Source organism: Trichoderma citrinoviride, assembly GCF_003025115.1.
Source record: "Trichoderma citrinoviride strain TUCIM 6016 unplaced genomic scaffold BBK36scaffold_2, whole genome shotgun sequence".
NCBI classification, from domain to species: Eukaryota; Fungi; Ascomycota; class Sordariomycetes; order Hypocreales; family Hypocreaceae; genus Trichoderma; species Trichoderma citrinoviride.
The window spans coordinates 2,655,795-2,665,895 of NW_020194710.1; the positions used below are offsets into that span (position 1 = coordinate 2,655,795).

General features: G+C 56.8%; 5 protein-coding genes across 5 annotated transcripts in view; 2 read left to right on the top strand and 3 right to left on the bottom strand.

Moving 5' to 3' along the window:
• BBK36DRAFT_1207465 (Actin/actin-like protein) overlaps positions 1–740 on the bottom strand; it is a 2,104-nt gene extending 1,364 nt beyond the window's left edge. The window contains exons 1-4 of the mRNA XM_024897408.1: positions 697–740; positions 443–675; positions 276–298; positions 1–201 (exon numbers count right to left, since the gene is read on the bottom strand). The exon at positions 1–201 is cut by the window's left edge and continues 3 nt beyond it. Of these exons, the coding sequence (XP_024753358.1) occupies positions 1–201; positions 276–298; positions 443–477 (259 nt within the window). The 5' untranslated portion in view covers positions 478–675; positions 697–740. The remainder of the gene's footprint in view (positions 202–275; positions 299–442; positions 676–696) is intronic.
• A 1,104-nt stretch (positions 741–1,844) lies between these two features.
• BBK36DRAFT_1109524 (aspartylglucosaminidase-like protein) lies at positions 1,845–3,834 on the top strand (the record flags this gene model as incomplete). The annotated part of the gene is made up of 4 exons (XM_024889489.1): positions 1,845–1,999; positions 2,110–2,309; positions 2,381–2,883; positions 3,154–3,834. 4 exons carry the CDS (start codon positions 1,845–1,847, stop codon positions 3,832–3,834), a joined length of 1,539 nt encoding a protein of 512 aa, XP_024753359.1.
• Positions 3,835–4,327: 493 nt separating this feature from the next.
• BBK36DRAFT_1110068 (transcription factor Tfb4) lies at positions 4,328–5,437 on the bottom strand (the record flags this gene model as incomplete). Its single annotated transcript, XM_024889539.1, has 1 exon — positions 4,328–5,437. The coding sequence occupies one exon, from the start codon at positions 5,435–5,437 to the stop codon at positions 4,328–4,330; it is 1,110 nt and encodes a 369-aa protein (XP_024753360.1).
• Positions 5,438–6,871: 1,434 nt separating this feature from the next.
• On the top strand, positions 6,872–9,155 carry BBK36DRAFT_152067 (sexual sporulation-like protein; the record flags this gene model as incomplete). Its single annotated transcript, XM_024897596.1, has 3 exons — positions 6,872–7,612; positions 7,689–9,040; positions 9,146–9,155. 3 exons carry the CDS (start codon positions 6,872–6,874, stop codon positions 9,153–9,155), a joined length of 2,103 nt encoding a protein of 700 aa, XP_024753361.1.
• A 173-nt stretch (positions 9,156–9,328) lies between these two features.
• BBK36DRAFT_1166241 (S-adenosyl-L-methionine-dependent methyltransferase) overlaps positions 9,329–10,101 on the bottom strand; it is a gene marked incomplete at both ends in the record, with an annotated part of 1,756 nt that continues 983 nt past the window's right edge. Inside the window, one exon of the mRNA XM_024894882.1 lies at positions 9,329–10,084. Coding sequence (XP_024753362.1) covers positions 9,329–10,084 — 756 coding nt within the window. The remainder of the gene's footprint in view (positions 10,085–10,101) is intronic.

Consider the following 10,101-nt stretch of genomic DNA (forward strand, 5'->3'; position numbering starts at 1 on the left):
CACCAATGTAGAAGTCCAAGTCCTCGGTTCCGCGCTTTGCACTCAGGTGGCCGCTGGGACCAGCTCCTCCGGTGAGGAACGAGGGCTTGTTGGCAACCGCCGGACGACCCGAGCCCGTTCCTCCGGTACCCCCACCAGCTCCGGACTTGGTCGCAATGGCGGTCGGGAAGACGAACGAAGGGGAATCGTTTCCGGCAAATCCTGGCAGAGGAACGAACACATGTCAGTCGGGGTCTGTTCTGCGGACGAGATGCAAGGGACGGGAGAGACGGTACCTAGTTTGGAGAAGCCCGTGCCGCTGTAAGAGTCTCGAATTAGCACCTGCAACCAAGCAGTCGTCACGGGGAGACAATCGGAGGGGAGACGTCCGTTTAAAGGAGAGGAGAGGGGAGGGGGGAATAGGACAGAGGGGGGGAACAGGAGAGAGCAGGCGATGGCTTACTTGTCCATGACAACGGCGGGAGTTTGGTTCGCCATGATTGCAAAAGGTGCCGGCAGCACAGGCAGACCCTCCCAGACTCGTGACGGTGACGGTGAAGCTTGGAGTTGGTTGCAAGTCGGGAGAGCAGAGCAAGCAACGGATGGCTCGACAGCTGGACTCTAGCAGGGACGGACGAGTGGGGAGAGGCGGATACACGACTGGACCTGGAGGTACGTAACGTGCTGACCACTGCAGCGTTATGTCGTTCAATACCTTAGGCACCGGCTTTAGTGAGGGCGACCGCTACAGCAGAGCGCCACGGGGGAGCAGCTCCAGTAGGTTCCCTCTGACGAATCTCACCAGCCCCGCCAGCGACCGCGAGGCTGGGGTTATGGGCTTAAGGGGGCGGTTGTGGGGAGCTTCCCGAACGTGCAACTGGCCCGACGTCATGCTGCGAATAGCTTCGCTTTCTACGAGTACAATATCACTTTCTTTGAGTCTCTTCAACCCCAGCGGTGCGCGAGCTGGTCCTTGGCCGGCATCAGCGCCGGATCTAGGCCACTCTTTGGCGATAAGTGTCACGATTGAGTCTTTGCTTCAAATTGCTATATCCCCCCCATTATGCACCGCCTTCTTCATCAGTGAATGAATGTCCTCTCATGCATAACCGGATCAGAACACTCATTTGTCTGGTTTGTTGGCCTTGAACAGAGCGAGAATTTCCCGGACATACAGCCCGAGCCATGAAAAGAACGAGGCAAAGGGACACGCCACACAAATCATCACCTCTGTCAGATCCAGCACAGACGTCAAGCATCGCCATTGACAACAAGGAAGGCGTCGCCTAACGAAACCTCGTCCATATCATGCGCCATCAAGTCACTGCCTCGCTTTGTTGCGGCCTCGTCGTGGTCTGACCGCATCGGCATCGACATCGACATCGGCCCCCTTCTAGAACCCGCCTGCCCTCTTCACGGACCTGCTGGGTATTTATAGAAGCTCCGGCTTTGGGCGCCTCGACCGGCTCGTCGTGACGACTTTCTTTCGCAGCTTTCCCTCGGCTGTCTCTGGCTGAAGGGCGACTGCGGTCTGCGGGCTGGCAGAACAAAAGGCGGTGGCATTGATCAGTGCTGAACAGCCAAAGGTCTCTTGCACACTCCTCAAAGGGAAAAAACCCTCCCATCGCCTCCTAGATTGCGTTTCTTGTTTCATTCTTTCACTCTTTATTCCCTCTCCACGGGGTTTATCAACCCCTAGTCCGCCTTCTCCCACTCCTTGCTGCTGCTATATCAATACCGCGTCTCTCGTGTCCCAACGGGTTGTCTGGCAGATCTCCTCGGCACGCTTTTTGTTCCCAGGCCTGCATCCAAGGTTCGACCAAAGCATGAGCAGTGGTGGTGACAATGATGAAGTTTCCCCCGTGATGGCGAAACACGATTATGGAACTGACGGTGCACTCGATCGTGTGCTCGGCCTCAGTCAGAAACAAGCCAAGTGTGTTCCAGCCATCTTTATCCATGCGGGAGCGGGTTTTCATAGCCACCAAAACGAGCATGTTCACCTCGAGGCCTGCGTTGCGTAAGGGACCCCTTTTCTTCCCTCACATTCGCGTCTTGCTTTCTCCTGAGTTTTTGTCTTTCCTTTCGATTGCTGGTACGCTTCTCATTTGTTGACATTTTCCACAATAGGGCCTGCGAGATGGGCATGAAGTTTCTGAAAGCTGGCGCCACTGCCACCGAAGCCGTCGAAGTTGCGCTTCGTATTCTGGAGGATAAAGAGATCACCAATGCAGGTTACGGCTCCAATCTGTCCATTGACGGCACGGTCGAATGCGATGCGACCATTGTTGATCATCTAGGACGCAGTGGTGCCTGTGGAGCTGTTCCAAGTCAGCCACACCTCCAATCCGTCAGACTTAGACAACGCGGCGACGATGACAACTGACTTGACTGGTGGTAGATATTCGAAATCCCATCTCGCTGGCAAAGCTCATCTTGGACACAAGCAACAAACCGCTGAGCCTCCGCCGAGTCCCTCCCAATGCCCTCGTCGGTGAAGGAGCACGAAACTTTGCCGAGGAGCACGGCATGGCAACGTTTGCCAACGAGTATCTCGTGTCCAAAAACTCCAGGGATCGCTTTTTACGATGGCAGGAGGACCTGAGGAGAGCCGAGATCAAGTCCAGAGAGGCAAGGGCCGGCTCTGCTAGCCAGATGAACATGGGCTGCGCTCCATGCCAGTATGACACAATGGCAGTACCGGATCCTCATAGGATCTTTCCGCGCGATCATACTGCAGCCATTATGGCGGGCACGTGGAACGAGGGACAGCCAGACTCTCCATACATTGGCACGCCAACCTCCGAGGCAACCAGCATTTCCGATTCCCCAGTCTATCCAACGACGTATGCTCGCGCTCTAGCCTCCCCCCCAAGGAGTGCGTCTCGACCATCTCCGCGGTCAGTCCCGGCAGTGCTCATGTATGGGGCTCCCACGGCTGTGACGGGTGACTTGGGCCATGCATCCTCTGCCAAAGGCCCGAGGCGCCACTATCCCAACACCTTTCAAGGCAATCGTGGCAACGGCGTGAGCGCCGACGCCGCTCGAGACGAGGCTAACCCGGTGCAAAATCACAGAGCCATCGTCTCTGAGGAGGTCAAGCCACCAGGCAAATACCTCGACGAGCTCTACGGAGATTCGGACGAGTCCGATGGTGATCAAGATCGACAAGAGGGCCCAGCTGCAATAATTGTTCGCGGTCTTAAGCGTCCGCTCAGCATATCGAACGAGAACGAAGCTTCGAAAACGCAGTCGGCAAAGCGCCGATATCAGTCTGATAGCTCCAGAGAGGATTTGGTCACGGATACTATTGGTGCGATTGCCATTGACGATATGGGCCACATTGCAGCGGGATCCTCGTCCGGCGGCATCGGGATGAAGCATCGAGGCCGCCTGGGGCCGGCTGCCCTGGTCGGCATTGGGACAGCCGTGGTGCCCTGCGCCGAGGATGACACCGACAGTCTTACCGTCGCGGCCGTAACGAGCGGCACAGGAGAGCACATGGCTACCACAATGGCGTCTCAGAGGTGCGCCGAGCGTCTCTACCACGGGACGCGTCGGGGACCTTCCGGCATTGACGTTCAGGACGACGACGAAGATGCCATTATGGAATCTTTCATAGCTAAGGACTTTATGGACCACCCGGGGGTCAAGAACTGCCACTCTGCAGGCGCCATTGGCATCATGGCCGTCAAGAAGAACCGGAATGGCTACTACCTCTACTTTGCTCACAACACGGACTCGTTTGCCCTGGCGTCCATGGGCGGTCTGGAAAGAGAGCCGCGATGCGTCATGTCACGGCTCCCGGACGGTGCTAAGATTGCCAAAGGCGGGCGCAAGGTTCGACTGGAATAACGAGCCAGCAAAGGGGTTGTGACGTTTTCTGTCTAATGGGTGTATTGGCTCGAAAAAACCTGTCACTTTCTTTACTCGCTGGAGAGGGGATACACAAACACATACACTGGCGTTGTTCTCTTGGTTCTTTGTCACTCATCTTTATCTTGTCTATTCCTCTCCATGATTCCCCTCATATCTTCCCCCTGTTTTCCTTTCTGTATAATACTCGAGTAGCGATTATCCTCCTCTATTCCTATAGACATCTCTTTTTTTGAACTCCGTGTCCCTGCACTCAGACTGACTGATGCCGAGTCACCCTCGAATGATGTGTACCTCCATCCAGCTTGGGTATCCTTGCGCAACTTATCTGTTCCTAGATTTGCAGCCTCAACTCACAGAATAGCAAACAACCCCCCTTTATATAGTCGCAATATGTCCGCTTGCATTTCTTCTTCTTCCTCTTCTTGCCCTGGGATACAAAGCACTTCCAGCAGCTCGAAGCCATGTTTCTTCACGGTCTCGGCGTCCCCGTAGCGCTGCCCGTCTCCTCTCGTCCGCTGCCATTGGCAATCTTCTTCTTCTTCTTCTTTTTCCGAGGCAAGACGGCGGGCTTAGCGCCGTAGTTGCCCAGCGCAAGAACCGTCCCGCACGTGAGACACTCAGCGTTCTCGGGCGGCGAACAAAAGATGCTGAGACAGACGGAGCAAACATAGCCGGTATCGACGACCCTGCCGTGGCAGAAACAGGCTGTTCGAAAATCGACAGTGTCGTGGGTTGGCGTAATGAGGGATTGGCGCGCCTCCGTGTCGGGGATCAGACCGAACATGAGGTAGGTCAGCAGGCCGCGGGGGTTGGCGGCCCTGAGGAAGATGCCGTTTGTGTTGAAGCATGCTTGCTGGAGAAAGGTTGAGTCGCCGGCGAGAGAAATGGTATCGATGGCGACCTGGTTGTGCGCCGCGGCGAAGACGGCGTTCATGGTGGGAATGTACTGGGACGGTTCGGAGTCGGAGACGGAGATGACGACGATGCGGCCCTTGACGGGCGGAGGAGCGGTGGCGTTGACGGGGGCGGCGTTGGAGAGCGTGGTGTCGGACGCGCTGAGGGCCTGGGCAGCCTTGTTGATGCGGCAGAGGGCGAGGGTCAGGGCGCCGGAGAGCTGCGTGGTCAACTGGTCGAGGTCCTGGACCGTGGTCTCGGCCATGAGGGCCTGGATGGAGGAGAAGACGGAGGATTCGATCTGCGCGAACTGGGGGTACTTGTTTGCTGACGGCGGCGGGAGATTCGCCGCCTCTGCCGAGACATCCTGCATCTGTACATCTCCTGAGTTGTCCTTTGCGGCCGCTGAGGAAGAGGAGGAAGAAGAAGAGGGATGCTGGAGGGCGGGATACAGCCAGACGGCGCGGTTGACGTGCGCGGCGATGACGGCGACCTGGTTGGCGTTGCTGAAGGCGAGATGGGCGTTGACGAAGACGAGGATGTTGGAGATTGCCTGGGCGAGAGAGAGGGAGGAGTCGAGGGCGGCCCAGGCGCGCGGGTTTGTGTCGAGGACGATGGAGAGGAGGGAGGGAGAGTTGTCGGCCGCGGTGACCTCGTAGTGCTCCGAGACGTCGACGGCATCCATGGCGTGTATTGAGGGGGACGAAGACTTGCGGAGGCAGCTACGAGGTCAGGCTAGGAGGAGGAGGAGGAGGAGGAGGAGGAGGAGGAGGAGGAGGAGAAGGGAAAAGAGGCGGGAGAGGATTGGGGGTTGATTGGTTCTTTGGCGTGGTGGTAGAGACGCGGAGGAGTTTGAGGCTGGTCGTGTTGGAAATGGTTCGATCGGTGGAAACCGGGGGATATGCACGAGAGAAAATGGCAATGAGAAGGTGATTACCCGCTCGAGAGGCTATAGACGAAGAACAAGTGGAAAAGACACGGAGCAGCTGCAGCTCAACAAGGCATTGCCGGATATCAAGGAGGGAGGAGGGTCATGGCATGACATGACATGAGCGGGAGTGGCCTCGCTAGCTAGCCAGAAGTTCGAGAGAACGAACGAGACTAGCAGCTGCACGACGCAGCTCCGTCATGGACAAGGCTGATGGGAAGAAAAGAGCGACAAGGATGACACGGCTCTTGGTGGTGGAGAAACGCCAAGGCACGTGACTGACAGGTACACCTCATGTGCAAGTCCCTGTATGTACTCCGTACCTCAGTCTTTGCTGTGCTACCGTCTTGATCGACATCAACTTCACTGAAAGATGTAATTGGCAGTTATCACGTAAATAAGGGGTGCTACGTAGCCTGAGACTTGATCCGAAGTATCATGGGTATTGGTTGACAGAGCGCAGGCGTTGATGTGCTGAGTAGGTACTACTGTGAGTGCGTAGCAGCAGCACTGTGATGCCCGCCCTGGCTGATAATGATCCGGTACCTGAGAGCTGACAGCTTCAATTTCTGACCTCCATTGTCTTGAGCGCAATCAACACCAACAGCTCGAGGCCAACTGCAGCTACTAGGTACTAGTATTACCTGTACTACCTACCTGCTTAGGTAGTTGTTGACTACCTACCCAGGTAGTACATCCATGATAGTACTATCACTTGTCCAGATTCACGGCATTCCAGGCGCCTTGACTCGAGGACAGACTAGCACCAGCAGTGACGCCAGAGGGTGCCAGAGGAGGTGGGGTCTCAAGCATCGAATTTCCACTGCCGTCAAAGTGGGACACGGGCATCAAAGCTTCTTTTCTGTTCCTTTTCAACTTCGCATATCTTCAAGTTCTTATCCTTACTGTAACTGCCGAGCACCCTCTCCTTCCCATCTTATTGTTCTTACCTGTGACGTCCTATTGAATCAATTCCTTCCACCTGCCTCTGTCCATCCTCTTAGCCGGCATCGCTTCAGCGTATCTCCCACGCCTCTTCACCCGACTGACGTACAAAGGCAAGGCAGCGGCCAGCCTATACCTACCAGACACGTCCGCTCATTTCGAAAGAATCCCCCTTGTTTGACGCCGTCGATGCAGCCCGAACCCTGAGTCTTTCTTCCACATCACGCACGCATCACGAATCGAATCATGGCCGAGACTCTGCACAACTCGGAGCCGGCCAAGTCCCTCGAGGACCAGACGTTGCTCATCTTTGCGCGTCTGATGGAGGGCGGCCAGGAGGATGAGGAGACCTGCAGAGACCTCGACAGGCTGACCAAGCTGCTCAACGACGACGCCGATGCCCAGGAGAAGAACAAGAGCCACGAATCCATCTGCAAGCTCATCGACAGCGATTGCGTCGACACCATTCTGTGCTATCTCGACATGCGCCAGCCAGAGGTTGTCAGGGGCCATGCCACTCTGACCACCTCGGCGTACTTGAGAGCCGCAGGCGAGCAGGGCCGTGAGAAGCTGTCTGCCTTCTTCTTTGACCGCGTTAAGAGAGGTACATACGACGACTACATCGTGGCATTCTGCGTGGCGGCCGCCATCTTCCCCATCATACCCGATGTCGCCGCCGAGCTCTTCCTCAACGAGGGCTTCCTCGTCTCGCTCGGCCCGCTCATGAGGAGGAAGTGGAAGAGCCGAAAGGTCGAGACGGCCTGCCTGGAAATGCTCAACGCTTCGTGCATGAACTCTGCGTGTCGAGAGGCCATACAGAAGTACTGCGTCGAGTGGCTCGAAGAGGTGGTCGACCAGGACCTGGACGGAGAGGTCCGCAGTATGAACGCGGATCCCAACGTCCACAGCGAGGGCGGCTCCATCAACATGAGGAAGCATTCCGAACAGGTCCAGCACTTGGCCGCTGTCATTCTGGCCAAACTCAGGGTGAGAGACTGAAAGACCCCCTTTTTATTTTCTCTTTTGGCGGTAGTTGTTAACGGCTGACTGACCCAGAATGAAGGCTGTGCCGTCGAACCCAAACACGAGCGATCCAAACCAACCCAGGGTTGAGACGGCGGTGACGAGCATTGAAGATTTATCCGGCATGTTTACAAAGATGATTTTGCGTGACGAGGATCACGGAAAGCAGCATTCTATAGAAGGCCTTGCGTATGCATCTCTACAACCAAAGATCAAAGAATCCATCGTCAACAACCCTGAGCTGCTCAAGAAGCTCGTTACAACGCTGAAAGACGCACCCCCTCGATCTCCAATGACCTATGGGCTTCTCAGCATCTTTCTCAACTTGACTCGATATCGACCCTCTCTCACTGAAGAGGAGAAGAAGATGTCGCAACTCAAGGCTTACGCGGACGCAGCCGGCAAGCTGGCTCCGCCGGACGAGCTGGACGATGACGACCATGTCACCAAGAGGTGCAAGGCCGTTTTTGAAGCCGGCCTCACGCCCATACTTGTCACGCACAGCAAGAACGGATCCACAAGGTCACTCTCCATCATTGTATCCATCATCCACTCGTTTGCCATGACGAAAGCCCTCCGTGGCCCGCTGGCTCAGCAGGGGGCCGTCAAGCTGCTGCTGACGGCGTGGGCAACTCTCCCGGAAACCGAAATGACTGGTCGCAACATGGCGGCCCAAGCACTCGCTCGCATCCTCATCAGCACTGATCCTAACCTCGTCTTTGGTGGCAATCGTTCAAATCCAGTCAATGCTGCCATCCGCCCCCTGGCTTCGATTCTCCCCCCTGACCCCGCGGCTGACCGACGAGACTTGCTTCCGACCTTTGAGGCCCTCATGGCACTTACCAACCTGGCCTCGATGAATGACCCAGACATTCCTCGTTCTATTATAAGCATCGCGTGGGGCCAGATCGAGGAGCAGATGCTGTCTTCCAATGATCGCGTGTCCCAAGCAGCTGTCGAGCTGGTGTGTAACCTGATGCAGGCACCAGAAGGCATAGCGCTTTATGCGGACGGTAACCCGCAAGCCAAGAACCGCATCCACATCCTCCTCGCATTGGCAGACGCCGAAGACGATGGCACGCGCAGCGCGGCGGGCGGCGCTCTGGCTTCTCTCACGGGCTACGAGGGCGTTGCGAAACTGGTGCTGGAGAGAGAAGGAGGCATCAAGGTGCTCCTGGGCATGTGCACGGATAAGGACGAGGGATTGCGCCACAGAGGCGTTGTTTCGCTGTACAACATGGTGGCCGGAGATGTGGAGGTGTGCCAGCTAGCGAGGGAAAAGGTCAAGGAGGCAGGTGGCGTCGATGCGCTGAAGGAGTCTCTGAAGATGAGCCGCAGGCCGGAGGTATTGCAGCTAACGGTTGAGACCCTGAAGGCGATTCTGGGACAGGAGTAAGGCCACTGGGGGAGGGTTTCCAACCTTCCATCCCTTGTGTTTACCTCCTGGCGACCTCGTGGGACGCTTCATGTTTGCTGTACGGTCACCATGGTATGAAGGCATTCTTAGCAGCGTTGAAAACTCGCGGCAAGCTCTTGCTTCGCTTTTCGCTTCAGTCTCTCTTCCCTTGTCCTAGCTTTCACATGCTTGATGGAGCAGTATGCATCATATAGCCTAGACAGAGACGAACAAGTCAATCGACAACACCAAGTCTATATCATTCGCTCTCCCTATATATCCTGCTAACTATCCACCCTGTTCAGCACGGCGACGCCCTCAACGTGCCCCGTCTGAGGAAAGAAATCGAAACCCCTCAAGCTCTCAATCTCATATCGCCTGCCCTCCCCTTCGCCCCTGACCAAGACGCCGACGTCGCGCGCCTGCGTATGCACGTTGCAGCTGACGTAGACGACCCTCCTGGGCCCGAAGCGGCGCAGCTGGCCGAGGAAGTCGGCGTCGCAGCCCTTGCGCGGGGGGTCGAGGATGACGGTGGTCTGGTCGGGGTCGTACTCGACGCTCTTGAAGAGCTCGCCGGCGTCGGCGGCGATGAAGCGGCAGCGGTCCTCGCCGAGGCCGTTGAGGGCGGCGTTTTGGCGGGCGGAGGCGATGGAGTCGGCGGCGATGTCGATGCCCGTGGAGTGCTGGAAGACGGAGGCCAGGGTGATTGTGAAGAGGCCGGAGCCGGAGTAGGCGTCGATGAGGTACTTGATTTCCGATGATGGAGATGAAGATGAAGATGAAGATGAGGACGAGGGCGAGGCGGGGGGCAGGACGTGCTGCTTGATGTAGTCTGTGAAGATGGGGAGGATGGAGTTGTTGTTCTGGAAGAAGGAGCCGGCGGGGTTGGTGAAGTGGTGGTCGCGGATGTACTCGTGCGTGGTGGCCTTGGAGTCCGTCTCGCACGTCTTGATGTCGATGCCGAACTCGCTCTCGGCGCGGACGGTGTAAGGCGGGAGGTTTTCCTGCGAAGGGGCGGCCGGGTCGTCGAGGGCGTACCGCTGGGTGTTTTCCCGCA